We start from the raw sequence: 22,176 nt of genomic DNA, 5'->3' as shown, positions 1-22,176 counted from the left end.
AGCCTGAGCCTCATGGAAAAACATGCCCCACTGGCCTGACACGACCTGCTCCAGCCCAGGCCAGGCTGTGCAGCTAGCGTGTGTTTGCACAGGAGCTGCACCTCCTGGAGCCATGCATCCCGCTCCAGTGCAAAGCAAGGCTAGTGAGCCGCATCAGGTCAGGTCCTGCAGATACCATGGGTTAAACAGCACTGCCACCGGATGCAGGACCTGGTGCAGCATGCAGGGACAGCACACTGAGCAAAGCTGTGTCCTGCCAGTACTGGGGTGGCTTGGACTGCCAGGCCAGGCTGATTCCATGACAGCAAGACCCAGTGCGGGATGTGGTCCACGTGATTAGTGCTGGCCCCCAGGTGATGCTGGCAAATGACGCTGGTCCCCAACCACTGGCACAGGCAGTACTGGCTCTGAGCTGCTTGGGGCTGCACCATGGGAGGGCTGGCAGCAGCAGGCTCTGAGTACCCCTCTCCTGCTGCTGTTGGAGGGGGTCAGTTGTGGGCCCTGTGCGGGGAGGCTGTAAAATAGTAAAATCTTTCTATTAATAGTTAGTTCTTTAGAATTAAGATGGAGTTCCACAAAACATAATTTATGAACTTTTACATTCTCTGTCTTTCTATTTTTCTTTACACAAGTCCCATCACAGTTATTTTTGTGCTTGTACCTACATGCAGAAGAAACTGGAATTACAACAAATGACAATGCAGCTTAGTACATTTAGCATTTAAAGTACACATTGATCCTACCTGTTGGGATTCTGATGTTTATATTGGATAATGTAGCTAAACCACTCCCCCAAGAAAAGTATCCATTGATGACCTACAAAATAATTTCATATATTAGAAGTGCAAATACTTGAAGAAATAAATTAGTTACCTGGTTTGTATTAAAAATGAGTCTAACAATGATAAGACATATTTAAGTATGGCACACTAAGTAAAAACAAGTTAAAAAGGGGAACAGAACAAAGATTATAAATTAAATACGCAATATATTTACTATATATTATATATATATTATGAATTATTATACGGCATGCAATATACTATATATCACATATATGACATATAGTATATGCTTTATATTATAAATAATATAACATATATAGTGAAATATACATAATAGTATAAGGTATATATATTTATTTCATTTTCTATCTTTTGCTTTGTAAAATACGAAATGCCATTTTCAAAAGGACACATACAAGGAAAAACTCCTTAGCTTAATCATCTCTTTCAGAGGAAGATCCTATGTCATTCTATCCAAGGAAGAAACTGAACCCCAGAAATGGTGTTCTCTGGTACTTACAGATGATAGGCAAGATATGAGTTCTCACCTAGGCAGAACTGTTCTACATAGGTAGAAGGAATGTTTTTCTACACTTAAGTAGAGTGGTAGTACAAGAGAGATCTAAGAAAAAGGAATTTATACCAATTACTCTATACTTAACCATCTGGTTCTTATTCTTTCACCATTGTGACTTGTTCACTGAGATGGAAAAATGGGTCATTTCAGGGAATTGATTTTCAGTAAATAGTTCTCATTCTACATTTGATGCCAAGTAATTTTAAGTACATAGTTATCCAATGGTCTTGGAGCTGATTTTTCAGTAGATTTGCCTTTAAAAGGACTGAAGAATTGGAGCACTTTGGGATCAGTTTACTTTAGATCATGAGGCTCCAATCCTTGTAAATAATTAATTCACGAATTCAAACCACCTTGATTGCAATATCACCAATCTCTAAGGGACGTGGCTGCCTCCTGGATGACTGCTCATAGCTCTCCAGCTGATATCTCAATGGCTGTTTCCTGTTGATGGCCTTGGGGTGCTATATCACAAAATTAAGAATAAACAAATTGGAGTTCTTAAAAGATGACAACACACAGTTCCATTGAAACAAAATAGCCTGCCCCCTTCCTCTGATTAATTTGGATCAAAAAAAGAAAATGTGAATAGGAATGGGATATTTCAACATGTGTTATAATAGTCCTGAGAATCTCCTTTCAGCATTTACTAAACAACCTCATCCACTAAAACAATAGATATCTTTTTACAACCCTCCATTGGCTTCATATCTGTTTCTGTATAAGGTTTAAGTTTCTTATCATTTTCAGAACTCATGGTAGAGGTGATATATTTGATTAGACAAACTAGATTTTTGCAAAAAAAAAATTCAGAGTTCTACATATTTCTGCCACTTCTTCTGTATCCTCCCTCATTAAGCATTGTGTTAGTTTTTGTCCTCTTCCTGTTCCCAGTTTTGTTCTCCAATTTTGTCACCTCTCTGATTACTCCCACATTCCTATCAAGTACCACCTCCCCACACTCGCTCATAAAACTTCTCTCCTGTTTGTCTCTCCTAAGGCAGACAGAAGTGCACCTCCTGGATCTATACAGAAAGCACTATGAGTTAGACCGATCCTCCTGACCTAACAGACCAATTCTGACCCAATAGACATTCGCTCTCGAGTTGGGAGGGTGGGCAATCAGGCTTCAATTTGGATCCAATCCAGGGAGAGAGGCTGCATCTCTGTAGCCTCTTCCCCTAGCTCCTCCTCTGCTCTCGCAGCTCGTATTCTGGCTCAGGATGGAAGGGGGAGAAGGCAGGGGAGGGAGGTCCTTCTGCTGTTTTCCCAACCATGCTGGAATGGGGGTGGGGCTGGTTGATTGGAGCTCCCCACCTCCAATCCACCCAACCTACCCTCCAATGCTGGCTAGGCAACCCCCAAAATGAACTCCCTCCACTCCCCCCACCCCACATTCTGAAACCAGTCCAGGGAGCACTGCTGGCCTGTGTCAGCTGAGCCCTGCTCCCAGCACATGCAGGCAGAAGTTAATGAAGGCTCTCTGCTTTGGAGTGCCTTTATTTGATTGTTGCAGGGTCAGTCCCTGCCATGGCAAACACTCCCAGTAAGGGGACCCCTGGTGTCCCCTCATGGGCAGCACCCAAGGCAGGTGTTCCCCCTCGCTCTGCCTTAGTTACACTACTGCTAGAACCCACTCTCCTCAGTGTCCGTTTTGTGCCTCTTTTTTCCACCCTCCTTGGACCAATTTGTCTCCCCATTTTTTAAAATTTATCATCAGAAAACAGAACTTACAAATCCTGTGTGCTTCTTACATGACTCATAAGCTACTGAGCTGCACCCATCTCTCCAGCTGTCACCTCCAATCTCATCACTTAAGAGAAATTCATTCAGCTTCTGAACACTTTGGTGAAAAACAGAGAGTAAGTAAGCCCAGATTTCCATGAGTGAATATGTAATATCTGTGCTGAGATCCCTTGACTAGAGTACACCAAAAATACACAAACTCCTTGAGACTGAGGTCTCCTTCTAAGAGAGGCATTGTCCCACAGACCCCACATTCCCATTCATAATTGCACAGACCACTTCCATTTCTTTTTGGGGAGCAAGTTATCCCTGTAGCAACTACAACAATTGTTTATATGGAAAACTAACAGTGCAAAAGTAATTAATGTAGTTTTAATACAGTAACCACAAAACTTGCCTACACTACTGCAAGAAGCAGGTTCCAGTAAGGACAGGACAGAGCATGCTCTGCTTATAACCCAGCATGCTCTGGACCCAGAAAGCATGCTTGACACCCAGAAGTTCATAAGTGGGGCTATTCTGGCCTTCCCCCGCAGTGGTCATTGCTCCAGTGACAGCCAGGCAGCTCTAAGTTAGGTATGGTGAGGCAACTCTTAATTGGAGTACGGCAACAAGATGAACATGGGCCAGCAGTGTGGGGATGCAGTTAGGAAAGCCAACCATACCTTGTCATGCATCCACAGATACATCTCGAGCAGATCCAAGGAGGTGATCCTCCCCCTCTATGTGGCACTAGTCAGGCCACAGCTGCAGTACTGCGTCCAGTTCTGGGCACCACACTTCAGGAGGGATATGGACAACATGGAGAGGGTCCAGAGGAGGGCCACTTGCATGATCAGGGGGCAGCAGGGCAGGCCCTACAAGGAGAGGCTACAGGACCTGAACCTGTTCAGCCTCCATAAGAGAAGGCTGAGGGAGGATCTAGTGGCCATTTACAAACTGGTCAGGGGAGACCAGCAGGCATTGGGAGAGTCCCTGTTCCCCCGAGCACTACCAGGAGTGACAAGAAATAACGGTCACAAGCTGGCAGAGGGTAGATTCAGATTAGACATCAGAAGGTGCTACATCACTGTCAGGGTGGCTAGGATCTGGAACCAACTTCCAAGTGAAGTGGTGCTGGCTCCTACCCTGGGGGTCTTTAAGACAAGGCTTGACAATCACCTTGCTGGGGTTGTTTGACCCCAGTACTTTTTTCTGCCAAGGCAGGGGGTTGGACTTGATGATCTGCTCAGGTCCCTTCTGACCCTACTAACTATGAAACTATGAAACTCCTAATTTCCTTTTTTGGACCTGACTCATAAAACTACATAGTAACTCATTGGCCTCAGAGGTGTCTCTGCTCCTCCCATCCCAGAGGCACCAGCTGTAGTGAAAGGGGAAATCCAGAAAGCTGGAAAGTAAAGCATGGCTGTGCAAATTAAAATTTGAGTATATCTGAACTGAGACTGTATATCTCCATTCAGTGTTACAGAAGCTTCTTCAGTCAGCACCAGCAGGGAGCTAAGCCAACTCCATGAGGAAGGAAGATACTAATAACATAATTGTGAATTAAAGGCATATGGAACAAAGTTGACCTACTGCCCAGGAAAGCAGATGTCAACCACTTCTTTCCCTCTGAGTGAGGGATGTCATGTCTGAAAGCTCTTCTGCCATCAGAACTATGCTACTCCTTAAAGTGAAATGAAGGGTCTGGCTAAAATAAAAGCACTTGCTTAAACCAGCAGCAAGCACTTAAACATATCAATTTATTTGATTGATGATAGAGGCCGTCGAGTGGCCAAGCACACATTCCTCAAGCCTCTGCACTTGGGAGTTTTGAGGTTCATGGGAGAAAGCTGATAGGAAATAAGTTTTCCAAAGAGTGAGGTTTGTTTTGGCAAAGATGGTTTTTGAATAATGTCCTGAGGGTCGCCAGCAGTCAAAAGCTAAAAGCATACACCATTTTGATAGTAGGGCTGTGCTAAACATAGCAGTTTGATGTAGAGACTGGAATGATTTATAAAGGGACATGAGATTTTCCACTAGACAGAAATAATTTTCAACCTAAGGAAAAGCTCTGATGGGCCCCTGCTCCCACTTCAACAAAAGAAACCAAAACAAAAACTGTTTATTAAATTTTTTAGTGAATGTGATGCTGGTGAATAGTGACAGGCAGCTCTGGAGTCTAATGCCCTATTGTTTTTTATTTATCATTACTCTTATTTAACAAATAGAGGCAGCACCAATGCCATACCAATGCCTCAGCCTTGAAGTGGAGGGATTATTTTTTAAAGTTGAGAAGGTTAGTTCAGTCTTCATATCTAGTCAGTGTGTGGCATCTTTGCTGTCACTGCCAGGCAGAATGTTGACTTGTGCCTTTGAGATTATAGTTTTGTGAAAAAGATGTTGGCATGGCTGCCTGAAGACTACAGCTCATTTCATATGGACCACTGAAGCGTCAATGGACAACAGTAAATGTCTGTCATAATCAGGGATCCTGGTCTTCTTATAAAAAAAAAAATCCCCAATTCTTTGGATTTAAAAAAGTAGCCCCAAATCCACATTTTCCCATGATTAAAATGAAACACCGCTATAGATACACCTATCTATATATTAGTGGCATTTTATTTTAATCACAGAAAAATGTGAATTTTGGGTTACTTTTTTAAATCTGAAAATTGGGGTTTTGGTTTATTTTATCAGAGAAAATCAGAATCCCTGGTCATTACCAACTGAGACACTAGAATTGCTTCTCCTAAGAAAATTGGTATTTCAGGCACTGTAATTTGGGAAAAGTCAGACATGAATCACAGCAAATTTTGATAAATCATGAATTTTAATGCCATCAATTCTCCATGATTTTTATTGCCATCAATTCTCCCCACTGCTGCCAATTCTTCTGCTGCTACCAGTTCACCTCGCTGTCTATCCTTCCTTAATATACTGGTGATATGACAGGCCAGACTACCCACTCCATCTTTTTATTCTGTTGGGAATGGGGTCATGGAAAAGTAAAGCCTCAGGAGCAACAGGACCCCCTAAAGGTCAGAATATTTTAACAGAAGTTATAACAGTAACAAAACCACGATTGCACTTAGCAACCTGTTGGTCATCTCCTGCCTCAGGATCTTTTCTAATACCACTGTACCTCAAGTGTGACCCCATTATCATCCCAGGTGAAGCTTTTAATGATGAGCAGGGGTGCTAGTTTTCTGTGATAAAAAAAATCCCCAATTTTCAGATTAAAAAAGTAACCCCAAATCCACATTTTTCTGTGATTAAAATGAAACACCATTATATATATATGTATATTTATATATGTATATATACATATTTATATGTGTATACACACACACATATATATGTAATCACAGAAAAATGTGGATTTGTGTTACTTTTTGTAATCTAAAAACTGGAGATTTTTTTTTATCAGAGAAAATCAGGATCCCTGAAGATGAGAAGCTTTTTCTAGATAAGATGTTGGCTCTCCATTCATGGAAATTCTTTCCCTGAAGAGGCTCATTTTTAGGGACAAACAACAAACAGGTGAGTTCCAGTTCCATAGTATATTGGCACCTTTATACTATGGCACTATAGTATAGTATCACTGGGCACCTTTTGTGGGAGTGGGGTCAGTTTTGTAGGAGTGGGGACAGTTTCTCTTGCCCGTGTTAAAAGCCAATCCTGCCTAAATCTTCCTTTCATCTTTTCTTTCCCTTCTGGGATTTCTATCATCCACTGGGGCACTAGCAGGGGACAATAGTGGATCACTATTGCAAGGTTACTCAGAGGGGGAAGAACTGAGCCATAATCCAAGCAAAAACAGTTTGACTACAGTTTGGACTACAAGATTTGGTATAATAATGGTAGTAACAGCTAGAGTTTAATCCTATTTATTTGTGATCACTTTAGGAATAGAATGTTTGATCTGATTTCTTTGAATCATTGCATCATTTTGATTTTCCAGGCCAAAGAACAAGCAACCCCTTTTCACTGTGTGCATATTTCCTTTCATGCAGCCTGATGGAGTTTTCTGAAGCATGTTTGGATAACCAAAGAGGTTGCTCTGCTTACCTTATAATGGCCTTGACTGCAAACCTAACTACAGTGGAGAGCAGGAACAGTGGTGTAACCAGGATATGGAACAATGACAGGGATGCAAAGGCTTGTGCTGGCTGCAATTTCTTGTCGGCGGTATATACATAGGTGACAAAGGTCTGTTACATCAGAACAAGAGAAGATCAGTGAAAAAGATACCACAGCACATACAGTACTTGGAAGGGCACTTCACTGGAATAATGAACAGAGCTCAGCAAATCCTAGATTTTTGGTTCACTGGTAATTCTAAAAATGCTGAGAAAAAAAATTCTCTGGTTGAACTGAAATTGATGCTGTGTGACTTCTTCAGTGAATTAAAACATTGTAATTTCCAAATGAAAAATTAAAATGTTTTGTATTTAAAAATTTGATGAGAAATGTTTCAAAATTTTGGAATTTAACTCAGGATTTTTTGAAAATAAAAAATTCAGCAAAATCAACAACAAAAAAGTGAAATGTTTTGGCATAGCTGAAACTGCATTTTTCACCAAAAATAGTTTTTGGATAAAAACGTCACCCAGTTCTAGTAATGACTGGGTGAGTCCAAGGCTTTCACAAGTCCAAACCACAAACTACATGAGACTAATCTAATGCATAGTAAAGTGTAACTGTCTACATGTGCACATTAAATTAGTCTAATGAGCTGTTTGCTTGTACCCCTACATACAGATACCAAAAAAATGGCACATTTATGTACTGAAGCGCACATGTAGACCCCGACTGGGAGCAAACTGAGAGCTCCCCCTGGCTGCTGCAGGCGGGGGGGGGGGGGGGGGGGGGGGGAGTGCAGAGCAGGGCAGGAGCAACCCTGAACTTGACTGCTCCCGTTGAGCATACATTCACATGCATGCCCAGGAGCACTTTAATGAGCCTGAATTAACAAGCGCAATAATTGCACATGTAGACACATACACTGACAATAAACCAAGTGAGGCCTTCAGGATTAGGTCTATGAAGATTTCTTACTGCTCAACACAAGAGATATAACTATTATCCAGGTATAACTATTATCCTGGGGTACTAGCGATAACATTCAACTATGTATAAAGGACAGTCTAAAAATTATGTTCTACTTGGAAGCATCTACACTAGACACTAACTGCACAGTGGCCTAATAATACTGCATAGTAGTACATCGCAGCACAAACAGTGTTAATAAGCTACTGCACAGAATTACAATGCTACTGAGCAGTAGTGTCACTAAAAAGGGGTTTGCCAGCACTACCGCACAGTAACTGCAGTTACTGAGCATTTATTTAGTCCTTGATTATACAAGTACTAAATTAAATGTGCACTAATCACTGTACATTAATGAACATGTAGACATGTCCCGTAAGTTCTAATCGAAGATATTTGAGGCATTTATCTGTGTGAAGACTTTGTGCTGGGGCTTTGCACAGGAGTGGCTTTCATTTGATGCAACAGAATAACAAAGCCCCAAAAATGTAACTCCCAAACCAAGTCCATTTCCTTTCTGTTTAGCCAAGAATTAATATTCTGCTGGATGCTTTTTTGATGGGGATTAAATTAATGGTGCTTATGGTTTACTTCCTTTTTCACAAGTCCAAACCACAGCTGTTGCAAATTCAGCTTTGGGAATCAAGTGTTTTTAGTGCAATGTTGCTATATGCTGCTAGCATAAGCCTACTAATCCATATCCTGTGTTTGTCAACGGTAGGTCCCATAGAAGCAACAGCATTATTTTTCATTTCTTTTCAAAGAAAGAGAAGAAAAAATTCTTACTGCAAGAACAGCTGCCATTGGGATGGCTGCATTCATAAAAACTGTGGAAAGAAATAAAGTATGTATTAGGCTGCTCAGACTGAGAAAAGTTCTTAATATTAATTGTAATACTTAACACTAAAAACTGAATAACTTGCTCATAGAAAGCTTCAGACTTTCCCCCAAATATTTTGTCCAGTCTACAGTATTTAAAACTCCCAAAGGAAAACTCGTTAGCAGGAAGAAATGTATTCCCATCTTAGACAGAGATCTTAAATATACAAACAAACAAGCTAAGAAATGTTATCATTTATATATTTTAGTGAATTGGAATAAAATATATTTATACAAACTGTAGGATAATTATGCATCACAGCCAGAAAGTTCTCTGAGAGAATAACATCTCCTAAATATCAAGGTCAATCCTCTCAACTCTAATTCATTATGGTGAATGTAATTTATATCAGACCCTTATTTATCTCTAACTCACAGGGTCTGACTACGACAATCTCAGTGTTTATTATAATCAAAATACTGACATATGAAATCTCATTATTAAGATTACAGAAAACTTTTTTTTATAAATTAAACAATAATAAAATATATTTAATGATTTTAAACTCCTTCTGTGTTATTTAATTTAATAAACACCTATACACATACATTGAGGCTGCTCTGACATGCTGTAATTACAGTGCATCACAGCAGACTCAATTAATTACCATGCTCCAGCAGACTCCACCATCATGTGTATCAGTGTCCCTGTACTGAAAAATGACACCGGGGGTGCTTTAACTAAAGCTTGTTCATCCCCACCACCATTTTTCAGTTTGGGGGCACTGATATACATGATGCTCTGTGCGCTTTAATTAGAGTGACTCCCGGAGCTGCTCTAATTTAAAGCGCCCCCCCCGGGAATATGTTTAACAATGTCCTTTTAGACCAGTCTGTGTGGGTGAAACTTCTGTACTGTTACAGGTTTAGATTTGATTTCTAATCCCTAAAACTGGGTTTGAGTGTAAGGTCTGCACTGGGGCAAGCTAAGTTAGATCAGGCGGCCATTCTTAACCCAATCTAAACCCCCATTCCCAATGAATATCTGTAATTAGTACTGAAGTTAAAACTCTGTTATTGAGAACAGGAACCTTTTGAAGCTCTGTTAAAATTCCCATAGAATACAATTACTTACTGGAAAGAGATGTATAAAGTGCAAAGGTTTTGAGACTTGTGAACTCCTTCATTCTTGTTTCCTCCACGCTTGTGCAAAATATGTGCTCCCAGGCATACAGCTTTAACAATTTAATGCCTTTCAATATCTCATTGGTTTTCTTTAATCTTTCAGTGGAATAATCCTTTATAATAAACAAAGAATTGTAAATTAATCACTTAAAAAGATGTTACTGAAATGACATTCCTTACTTTTGTTTACAAATATACCAAAGTTTCATAATCGTTTTGCCCCTGCTCTAGCATATGCCCTTTAGTCATGTACACAATAACATTTTATGTTATTTCATATTCTTTGGAGATTTTAGGGAGGTTCAAATCATAGGGAGGAAATAGAAATATATTGTGCACTGGGAAAGTACAAACTAATATATCTGGAATGGGAAAATAATCTGAATTAAAGATCTTGAGAAAGTGAAAATCAGGAAACAGCACTATTAAAAAAGATAAAATTAATATAGATAGAAAGTTGCAGTGGTATTGCCTCAGTAAGATCACAGAATCACAGAAAATGAAGGTTGGAAGGGACCTCTGGAGGTCATCTAGTCCAACCCTCTGCTCAAAGCAATACAGTCTCCAACTATACCATCCTACCCAGAGTTTTGTCTAGCTGGGTTTTAAAAACCTCCAAGGATGGAGAGTCCACAGCTTCTCTGTGTGAGGGAAGCAGGTTCAGTCTGTGGGACAAATTGTACTCCTCAACTGACCCTGCATGCTGCAGGCAGAGTACAGGATCAGTCCAGCACAAGCACCATGGGCAGTGCAGTGCTGCATGCTGCATGCAGTCTGTGGTGCCAGTACAAGATCTACAGGCAATATCTTTGATGTGCCTGATTTAGATGAACATCCTTCCCTCACAATATAGTGTTCTGCTGTTTTGGCAATACCATGACTAAAATGCATTAATGAGTTAGGAAGAATTCAGAGAAGAGCAACAAAAAAGATCAGGGGGCTGGAGAAAATTGCTTATGAAAGAAAATGCATAAAAGAAAGATCCTAAACTGGTATAAATTAGAAATACTGGTAGCCCCGCTGGAGTCTGCTAAGGTGGGGAAAAGCCCCAAATAAACATAGTTTAGCTAACTGATTTAAAAATGTCTCTTCAAATACTTGAAGGCTTTTAAACATTAAGGCCAGATTAAAGATAAAAAATAACAATAAGAGAATTAACAAATAGATGGTTTCAAGGGAAAATTCCAGTAAATGAGATGAATTGAACTGAAAAATTCTCTCATTACTGAAAAGTAAGGTCAATTTATCATGATATGGCCAATTTATCACAGAGAGATTATCCATATTTCAAAAAAACTAGGAATTATGGGTAAGGTAGAATCCTGCACATTTCCCAAACTGTTTGGGTTTATGCACCACCACAGTAAAGTCAGTCACCTTTGTGTTCTCTACTTCCCCTCCAATACTTTCTCTACTGTTAATTTCCCCCATCTCTTCCTTCACCAGTTCATCTCACTACCAATTGCTGCCAGCATCCTGACTTCATGCTCTCAAGTCTAGGAATCTTTTGCACTTCCCTAAGGGGAGCTCCCCACAGCTTGTGAAACACTGCTGTACAGTACTTAGCTATAATGGAATTAATTTTAGAAGATAGTTCACATTATTCTATACTTTAGAATCAGTCATTTTTAATAATTTCAAACATTACATTCAGTTCAGCATTTGACTGTGACATTAATAGACTTGCATGGATATAAATGGCTATGAATGTGACGAAGCTATTCAGATGAGGTGAAAATAACTTCTGAAAGGAAAACCAGCCAGAAACTTCATATCACTTCAAACCAGAATTCACCAAACATTTAAATATATGCTTAAGTATCTGTCTAGGGACAGACTTATACAGGTCTTACATTCTTATATTGAAGCCTTAAATGTAACTTAAATAATGCAGAGCTGTTCAGTGGCGCTTTGCACAGGAGCAAATCTGATGAATGCAGATTTAATCAAGGTAATGTTGATTATTATTTAGAATCATAAATGATGATAAATTTATGGCAATATTACTGCATTGTTTAAAATAAAACCCAAAACAAATTGGAGTCAGAATATTTTATTTCAATACTTTTAATGAAATTTTAGTTTTTCAATTCAGCAAGGAAGTCTACAAATGGTTTAAACACTCTGGAAAGTCACTTAATATTAATACCCCTATTTTTCCGGTAGAAATTTAGTTATAAGGAAGTTGAACAATGTCCAGACCAGCACGGCAAATCCTTAGTAGTCAGGGATGCAATCCAGAGCTTTCGGTTCTCTAGTTTAACTGCTGGATCATACCCATCACTAAAATAAATTACATACCAGAGTGCTCTTCTGAGCCTCAGCCAGCTTTGTAGCTATGAAATATTGTATTGGAGCAAGCAATACAATTACAGCAGCACCAACTAATGCACTCTCTCCAAGCAAGTTATAAAGTAGGATCACGCCCATTATGATCTAAGGAGGGGAAAAGACACATAGAAAAGCAATACATTTCAGTACTCTAGCAACAGAGCAATGGAAAAATATATTCTTAAACTACATAAGGCATTTTTTACAAATTTTTAGATTAATGTAAATAAAACCACTTTTACTTCAAAAACTTTGAAAATCTAGGGAAAGAGCCCACAGATCTGTATTATTTCTGATTGATATGTTTGTTACAGCTATATTTAATACTGCTATTCATGGATGAAGAACCCATCATATGGGCTGCCTATAGACATACCTGTTCACATTTTAATTAGAACACATTGGAGAAGACTCAACTAATTGAGTCTGCTCCACATTCTAATTAGAATGCTCCAGCATTGCTTCACTGTCATGTGCATTAAGCTTCCCCCATGTTTCAAAATGGCTGCAAGGGCACTTTTTAACTAAATCTCATCAAATGAGTTTTAGTTAAAAGGCTCCTATAGCCATTTTGAAATGTGTAGGGGCTTAATACACGTGACAGTGAGCTGCTTTAATTAGAGAGGCTGTCCAGAAACCACTCTAATTAAAACACTTCCCACCCTGCCCCAGGCACATGTACAAGCAACCCATTGTATTAGGAGCTGTACAAACAGAACAAAAAAACACTGCCTGACCCAAACAGCTTTGCATGAGTAGTTCCATGTCATCAATACACAGGCTTTATTGATTCAGTACTTGTCATTCTGCTGATTACTAACAAAGCAGAAATTTAATGGTGAACTTATACTGCATACAGCTTTCCACTAGGACCTAGTAGATAGATGTATCTACACGTGCATTTAGGCATGCCTAAATTTAATTTGTATTAGCTTAACGTGCATTAAGGCTATTTAGGCTCACAACTACACATTCATGCGTTAAAGCACATTAACACCATGTGCGCAGAGTGATGTGGGACTAAGGTTAGTCTCAAGTCAGTCCATACACAGCATTAATGTGCCTTAATAAGTCTACATGTGCATTAATGCACTTTAGCTATTCCCTCCTAAATCTGATACCTGCTTTTGATATGCACCCTTTCTGAAACCACCAGTTCATTTAACAACCAAAAACATGTAAAATGATAACACTAACTAACTAAATGTAGCTTGGCTTTCAAGCATGGCTTTCAAAATGAATATCCCTTTATCATTCTTAAGCTTCTATACTAGCCAAGGGCTTGACTATTTCCATTATTATTATTGTTATTATTGTTGTGGATTGGTCATATAGTGTTTTAAATTTATGTGATCAAAACATAATACAGCAAAATCTTTTAGCTCCTGGGTATTTTTTCCATGGCAGGTGTCAATGATACACATTATGAAAAATCCTAAACATCTATACATTCATGTTTTCTCCTGGGAGAGCAGCGATTCTCCCAGAAGAAAATGAAATCTGTACATGGCCAAAATTAAATGTGCCAAGCAATAAGATGCAGCTCCTTCTATTCTGCTGCTCTTGCAACTTTTCAGTTTGTCCATAGGATAGGTAGGTCCTGTCCTATATAGACTAATGTACCTATTAAGAGTGGGATATTAAAAAAACAAATAGAGGAGGAGCTGTGGGCAAGACTAGTCATTATTGGTAAAATCTGCAACTTTGCAACCCTAATTTGAAAGCTTTACCATAAAAATCTTTCCTTGCTGGCCTGAAGGTAAGCAGCTCACCATGTTGGGAGAATACAAATACACAGCATTTCAACCATTTCCTTCCTGGACAGGTCTTTTCATTTGTAGGTATATATAAGGCTATATTTCCCCTGCATTTTCTAAGATAGCCTCCTAGATGGTCGCTGTGTTAAAAATATCTTCTATTTTCAGGGTTTCTCCTTCTAAAAACTAGGCCCTTACTTCAGTGCTGTACCTGTACAGGCATAGCCCATAGGTTGGGACATAGGAACAAGAACCACATTAGCTGATTTGTTTCGATGGCAACCAAGTTATTGATCTGTCCCAATGTCATCTCTCCCATAGACAAGTTGGATGTAGAAAGCCTCAGAATCTTATTGTATATCATTGCCTGCAGGAAGGAATAAAATACAGTTTACAAAGTTGGAACAGTGAATGGACATTGCACAGCTGAATATCAATAACTTATTCTTTCCCTGCCTACCCCCTGAGCCACTGTTGACAGTTGGCAGCTGGCAGGGGAGGCAGAGCTGGGAAGAGGGCTGGTTCAGCAGCAACCTCCTGCGAGACTGCTGAAGCACCTCCACCTGCTGGCCTGGGCCACTGCCGGTGCAGGCAGGCTCCGAGCCCTCTCCCTCATAACCACCCCACCCTCTACCCCCACAACCAACAGGCAAAAGCCTGTTGGGTTCCATGGCACTCTAACTCATGGTACTTTGTGTAAAACACCATAGTTAAAGTACCTCCCCAACAGGCTGCGTGAACTTCTGTACACACCCTAAGTATGCCTAACTTAGCTTTTCTCCAGCTACTGTAGCTTGCTGGTAGTTTAGATAGAGGGCTAGTTTAGATGAAGGGCTTGGAAAAATGAAAGAATGAAACTAGATCCATTATTAGACCATTTCACTGCAAGCAGATCATGGAAACATCTTTACTCACCAGTAAGGCACCTCGCAGATTGATGCCAGTTTCAGTGGTAACATAATAGGAAGCCTGCAGAAATGTCCTTTGTAGGATGAGGGCCAGGAAAAGCAGAACTGCTAGGACATAAGCATTTCCAAGGAAATCCTGTGAGGACAGGTACGAGTCTGATTGATCCTATGACCAAAAAGAATGAGAAATGTAGAGAGATGGTCTGTTATTTGGACACGAAGAAATGGGAGATTACATTTTTACAGTGAAGCAACAATGATAATCAAACTGTAGTAAAGATGCTATTACTTCAGTTTACTGCATGACATCATGGCTTTGAACTTCTTTGCAACTACAGGGTGAGAACCTAGACGTTCCATTACCAAAAGTACTTGAACACTCGCGTAACTGAAGAGAATTGCACTTAGTAGAAGAAGGAATATGAGCCAGTTTTTAGTAACAGTGATGAATAAAGGTGTGGGAGGTGTTAGTTTCAAGTGAGAAAGAAGGTAGTGTAGAGTGTAGAGTGGTACCTTAAAAATTAACTGGTTCAGAGGCATGACTGCTTGTAGGCAACAGCCTACTTCATCAGATGCTAGTAGCTGCTGCCTAAGAATGCTCATGCCCCTCTGAATCAGTTAAGATGCTACCTTGCCATTCATTGTGTAGGAGAAACAGTTCACACTACTGATCGGTCTGTATCAGTGCTGAATGATGGGGTTGTTGATCTCTGTCTGTGGCCAGAGGAAAATTAGCAACTGGAATCTTTGAGCTTGGCACAGAGACAGCATGGACAGCTCTTGAGTTTCTATCACAAATCTCAAATATTTGGTACTTTCTTAAGTATTCCATGCAAAATATTTAATATTCAAAACATTTTCAGCCAAGTTTGCTGGCTCCTCTACCCTCCCTTTCCTCCACAGAGTAAGTAATCTGCACTAGACCTATACCAGGCACAGATTAATCTCCCCTTCAAATCAGCTGTGGCCCACCTGGCTGTCTTCTATCTACTTCTTCCTCGTCAAACTACAATTCATGATATGAGTGATCCATGCAAAGGAATAGGTGATGTCTTATACCACCTGTTGCTGTGCACAGATGAGTACAGTAAACCATGACAGTTCCCAATAAGATGCAGGTAGACACACACTAAAAGAATCTGTATGACAATTGGTGCTTATATGAAGGAAAAAGGGAGGAAGTTTCTTATTCCTTTGCAGATCTTGTTCTAAGTGACCCACACCTTAGTAGTGGTGTGCAATATTGAACAAATGTATCAGGCATTGACAACTTTAGGTTGCCCATTAGATTCTGCAACTTCAGATTATTTTTTCTTTAAAAAATACCTGTGTGCACAGGGCAGTGCTGTGTTTCGAAAAAGTGCTCAAACCATATCTTTACCCATACTTTTTTTCAAATCTTTATCAACACAATTTTAGTTTGAGAACAGATACCAAAACTTCTGCAGTCTGCTGGATGTGAACCACTGGGTTTTAAATTCCAATAGCAATGGAAAAGTCAGGAATAACAACAGTTAGCAAAGAAACTATAATTAAATTATTACATTATATTATACATATAATACATTAAATTATATTAATGTATACAAATTACATTATATTTTTCTTCTGATCCCATTAAGCAAATCATGTTGTTCATACATGTTGTACCAAAGGTTCTCAAGACACATGTTGTCTGATTATTCATATCACAATAACAACACAAGAAAATTAAGTGCCAGCTTCCTCATAATGTCCTACCAATGCACTTCAGTCATCTCCTAAAGACCTAAAGGAACCCTGCTAAGGGGCAAAGGAGCAGTTCACTCACCCAGCTTATTATGTCATTACTTTCTCTACTAAGTTCTGACTGTACTTCTTGGGATGCAGATCATACCTAGTAGAAAACGGAGCCCTTGTGAAAATAGACCATGGGGCAGCTGACAGATGACAATAACTATTACCTTTGGAAGGTTATTGATATGTTATTTGTATTACATACATTATCTTAAATCCTGCTATGGGATAAGCAAATAAAGTCTATTCATACAGTATGGCTATTAAGAGTTGGAGAAACAACTGAATGAAATAAAAGTGAGTATGCTGATCCTTCACTACAACTGAGAGTTGAATCCATCAAGAGGGGGAAAGGACTTTTGCTTAATTCATTTTATTTGTTTGTATTTTCTCCTCTTAACAATTCTCTGTGTTGCTCAATTTAGGCCAAAGCAGGAAGTGAATGTATCAAAATACTGTGAAGAAAACTGTTCTTATGGAATTTCCAATCCAGCTGGAAGTAGGATGTACTGGAATCCTTACAAAAAGCCTGTTCTGTTGCTTGATTTCTAGATGAGAAAAGTTTGGAAAACTATGAAGCCAAGCCACATCTCTAGACCCTCTGAGATTCTTTCATCATAAGTGACTACACTACTGTGCTTTGCCATCAGATTGTGGGGGAAAACTACTCTGCTCCTCTTGTACTGACTTGAATGCAGTGCCTTCATCTGGACCCCATCTTGACTCACTTCTTCAGCATAAACAGTCTCTGACCCAAACAGAGGATGATCTTGTGGTTATTGCACTGGACTGAGACCCAAGAGAGGCGGCTTTATTTCCCAGCTCTGCTATGGACTCCATGTAAAGTATTCAGCAAGCCTTTTAAATGGCCAGATTTTCAAAAATATTTAGGTACCTAAGTATGCAGAAAGGCATTTCATGTCACTTTCTAAAGGGCCTAAGCAAGTTAGGCACCAGAGTCCTATTGATTTCAATTGGAGTTAGGTGCTCAATCTCTTGAACCCTTCTGAAAATCTCATGAGGCATGTCCCAAGTGCATATGTAGTTTATGGCACCATAAATCCATCTGCAGCACTGCAAACTGCACATCCATGCTTTTGCCACACTGCTAATTATCAGTGGAATGGGGGGCGGGGGTGGGGGCAGGGGTGGGGGCGGGCGTTGGCACCAGGAGATCTTGGTGTCAAAAAAACTGCCAGAAAAAATCAGGGACGTGCATGTGGCAGCAGTGTGCACTGCCTGAAACCAGAGCCTAGCCAACCAGAACCAAACTCCAGCTGCTGGCCAGGCTGTGCACTCAGATCACTGTTGCTGCAGCCCCAAGACACCTCCAAGACCCCAGGTAAGGCAGCTAGGGCCAGCCCAGGTGCTGGTCCCAGCTCCTCTATCCCACCCAGGATAACTTGCTGTGTACCACAGCAGGCATGCAGGAGCATTCCCCAGGGATAGCTAGCAGCAGCACAAACATGTGCTGCTGCTATTTGTCCCTGAGAAAACACACATTCCTGCTCAGGGGGATGCAACCATGGGGTGCGTCCACACATGCAAACACATGCACTTGCAGCAGCTCATATAGAAGTGGTGCAAATTTGAGCTGGGGCTTTTTGCCTCAGTGCACATGCCCAGACATGCACTTTGTTGTGGAGCAAACTGTGCCACTTGGGAACAAATAATCCTGCCTGGCGCCTCCTGGATTTGCAGCCAGGGAGAGCTAGAGCCTGGGGCCACCACCTATGCTGGCCCAGCAGTATGAAAACCTGTCCTGTGCTGGTGCCAGCAGTATAAAAACCTGCCTTAGCCCGCAGCTAAAGGCTACGTGCACTCAGGAGCTTCTGAGGCTGGCATCACCCGTATCAGAGACCTCCTCAGGAGTGGGTGGACCCTGCTGTGTTGGCCTGGTGCATGGGTCTACCCATGACGTATGCAACCTGCCATCTGGTCCAGGAGGTGAAATCTGCCCTACCTCCTGACACCCTTGCCTTTGTTGACCAGGCCCTGCACGGCAGCGGATTAGGTAAACGAGGTCATAAGGTCTATATAAGTTAAGGACTGCCTAAGAGGTGGGGCAGCAGCTATGATGAGAACTCTCAGAGAAACTGGACCATCTGAAACACGCTCTCTCTCGAAACTCATGTTCAATGAACTGCTTGCCTCTAGCGGAAATCTCCATCTGCCTCTAGATGATACTTGTGAGTAAGCTACTTGAGATCTAACTAGATATATAGCTTCCAGTAACTCAGATGTGTGATCAAAAGCTACCACACCACTGTTTACTCTAAGGTATTGCTCTGATATTGCTCTACCCTGTACCCTATTCTAAACCTACTCCTTGTAACCAATAAAAGTTCTTCTCTGTAACTAGCATGGGAGACTTAATGGGAGAGGGTCTCGATTATGCCTTGGGGTCCCCTTGATTCAGGTGACTAAAGGAGTTCTTTTGTTCCCACATGTGCCTCTTGCAGCATCACAAAGGAGCTTGAGACGCTGCAAAAGGCACATATGCGTTCGCCTGGATGAGCCCCATGGGGTGCTTAACTGAATCTTTTGGTATCTGTATCTTTGAAAAACAAGATTGGAATGTCTCTGTGCCTCACTTCCCCACATGTACAATGGAGATTATAATATTTTCCTACTCCAAAGTTAGTTGTGTGGATAAAATCATTAATAAGAGTGAGATTCTCAGACATGAGTGTAATAGGATCATATAAGAAAGAGAGTAATTAAAAGTGATAGAGAATTTGAGACAGAAAAAAATTGGCAAGTGCAATCAAAAGTAAATTTATCAAGACACGTTACTTAAAAATTAATTTGTTTTGAAGGATGTCCAAAAGAAACAATGACTAGTCACCGAATCAATCTGATTTCTCTTGAAGTGGTTTCAAATTCTCCCTTTATCGTAAGCGCCGTTTAAATTTATAGCTTTAAAAGGTGTTCACCTCAGCTGGTATTAATTAAAATTCTGAAGAAAACTGAAACCTTGAAAAGAGCACAAATTATAAAAACAAAGGCAGAGACCTGGCTTTCCCAAATGTCATAACTAAAAGTAATCAGTTCCAAACAGAAACACCTCATTTTGTGATTGTGCAATAAAACAAGTTCTGAAGGAAGAAAATGTACTTTGACTTTTGACTCCATGGCTCTAATCCAATGTATTAGGGTTCAGAGATGACAAAGCTTTATTTAATAAGTTGCACAATTAAAAGCTTATCAGCTGTCACAGTGACTACATGACAGGCTGTTGCAAAATCCAAAGTGTTAGTCAAAAGCCACAAGCATCATATTTATCCTGCCATGGAGAAGATATTTGAGATTAAGGGGTGCTATAGTTCAATGGGAGAATATTATTCCATAAATCATCTATCTGTCCATCATGATTCAAAATACTCATACACACCCTTATCACAAATCAGCTGTAGGACAATTTGTACCTTCTGTCTCTTCTCTTTTCAGTTCTACCCCTGATTTCCAGGGTTGCCACAGCAAAAATAGCGGTGGCCCAAATTTGAGCTGCTGCTTTTTTGCAGCTGCACATGCCCCTGCACATAGGGTTGGTATGGAGCAAATTGTCCTGGGTGGGTAGGGAAGGCAGCCTTACCGGGAGTCCTGGGGGCATTCCAGGGCAGCAACAGTGCTGATCCAGCCACTCAGTTTCTGGCTGATCAGGCTCCATTTGTGGTGGCACACGCTGTGCCATGTGTACCACACCACTTTCTGAAGCAGTTTTTTGGGGGTGGGTTTTGCCACTGGGATCTACCAGTGCCAAATATGCAGCGCAGCAAATGGGTACACATGCAGTGCATGTAGTTTCAGGTGCCACAAACTGCAAGTACATGCTCGTCTGGACACACCCTTAGTGGATAAAACAGAATACCCTGTACTTTCATGAAGTCTTGCAGCTAAGGATTTTATTGTATAAAGTAGCTGCCTTTCAGTTACTTGTTGGAGACCGGGGTGGTGTGGGCACTAAGGTGCACAGTTGACAGCCTAGAGGTTGCAAGTTGGAAGCCAATGCAGAAGTGTTTACAGTGCAGCCTGTAGCTTCCAACAAATTTGTGAATTCTCCTAAGTACTTTGTCACAAGGACATGAAGAAAAAAGTTACTTGCCTGGACACTCTTCTATTATATAACTGCCATCTGTGGAAAAGTGTTGTTACTATTTAATCAGAGTAGTAAATATAATAATCTTTCAGTAGACAGGAACTAAATATTACTTTAAAATGGAAGGTGGTTTCCAAAAGGCTCAAGCATTTATTAAACACGACCCCATAATGTTAATATTTGAGAAAAATCCACAAAATCCACACCACAGAAATATGACCAAAGGAAATCTTGCACTGTGTTTATACTGGGCCAAAACAGGGAGTTTCAGTTTTCAAGAATGGTAATCTGTAATCTCCTGTAATCCCTCAATACACTTAAAATAATAAAAAAATTGAATGGTGTTGATGACCCAGTCACACAGAGCTGGAAATGCAGAAAGCTGATACAGAACCTGGGCTGATACCAAATAAAATGTCATGGTCACTATCAACTTACCTTTTCTATTGTGGTTGTATTGTCTTGGCTTGTATTCTGGAAGCCTTGAACAATGCCAGAAATGCAGAGTGGTCCAGCAAAACCCAACAGATCAGCCAAGTAACGGAATGTGCTACTGAGAAGGATTGGTCGTCCAAAAGCCCTGTACATTGCTAACCATATAGAAGGATTCCTATTCGGCTGGTTTGCCACCTTTTTCTGGAAATCAAAGGAATGGGAATTAGTGCATCCAGAATTAATTTCTCATTGGCAGGCAACTACTGTTCCATTACTTTCATATTTTGTTGAATGCCCAAGAGCTTCATGGGGTGGTTTTTAATTAGTTGACATAGACAAACAAGATATACAGGTTGACAAAAATAATCTTCATTGCAATGAATTCAACTACACCCCAAAACCACTGCTCTTGCTTTTTGTAGATTCTCATTTCAATGCTATTATGAGTTCAGAAACAGTTTAATGCAACTATAGACTATTTACAAACAGGTGTTGATCACTGTCACTTGTACAGCTCATAAACAACTTGATCTAACAAACCCTGGCTCATGTAGGGCATCTTTACTTTCACAAGTAGTCCCACTGGGTCTCACTGGAACTGTCTCTGTGAGTTGTTCTGAGTATCTCTTTGTTGCTCTTTGTTGTGTAGATCAGGCAGGATTCCTTCTGTGGAATTTCTAAACCGAGAGTTCTAGATTTTTGCATTTATTTTTGTCTTGGACCA

At 40.4% G+C, this 22,176-nt stretch overlaps 1 protein-coding gene across 4 annotated transcripts in view; it reads right to left on the bottom strand.

Moving 5' to 3' along the window:
* The window catches only part of ABCC9 (ATP binding cassette subfamily C member 9), a 135,051-nt gene that overhangs the window by 78,955 nt on the left and 33,920 nt on the right, over positions 1-22,176 (bottom strand). For all 4 annotated transcript variants that reach the window (XM_090043639.1, XM_090043641.1, XM_090043638.1 and 1 more), the window contains exons 8-17: positions 21,456-21,653; positions 15,150-15,308; positions 14,446-14,601; positions 12,448-12,582; positions 10,097-10,259; positions 8,929-8,969; positions 7,162-7,304; positions 3,097-3,205; positions 1,716-1,826; positions 744-816 (exon numbers count right to left, since the gene is read on the bottom strand). In XM_090043639.1, the coding sequence (XP_089899765.1) occupies positions 744-816; positions 1,716-1,826; positions 3,097-3,205; positions 7,162-7,304; positions 8,929-8,969; positions 10,097-10,259; positions 12,448-12,582; positions 14,446-14,601; positions 15,150-15,308; positions 21,456-21,653 (1,288 nt within the window). The remainder of the gene's footprint in view (positions 1-743; positions 817-1,715; positions 1,827-3,096; positions 3,206-7,161; positions 7,305-8,928; positions 8,970-10,096; positions 10,260-12,447; positions 12,583-14,445; positions 14,602-15,149; positions 15,309-21,455; positions 21,654-22,176) is intronic.

This window comes from Crocodylus siamensis, chromosome 4, assembly GCF_052110815.1.
Source record: "Crocodylus siamensis isolate JL-2025a chromosome 4, ASM5211081v1, whole genome shotgun sequence".
NCBI lineage: Eukaryota > Metazoa > Chordata > Crocodylia > Crocodylidae > Crocodylus > Crocodylus siamensis.
The sequence above is the reverse complement of the archived record's forward strand: the minus strand, read 5'-3'. Positions and strand labels throughout refer to the sequence as shown.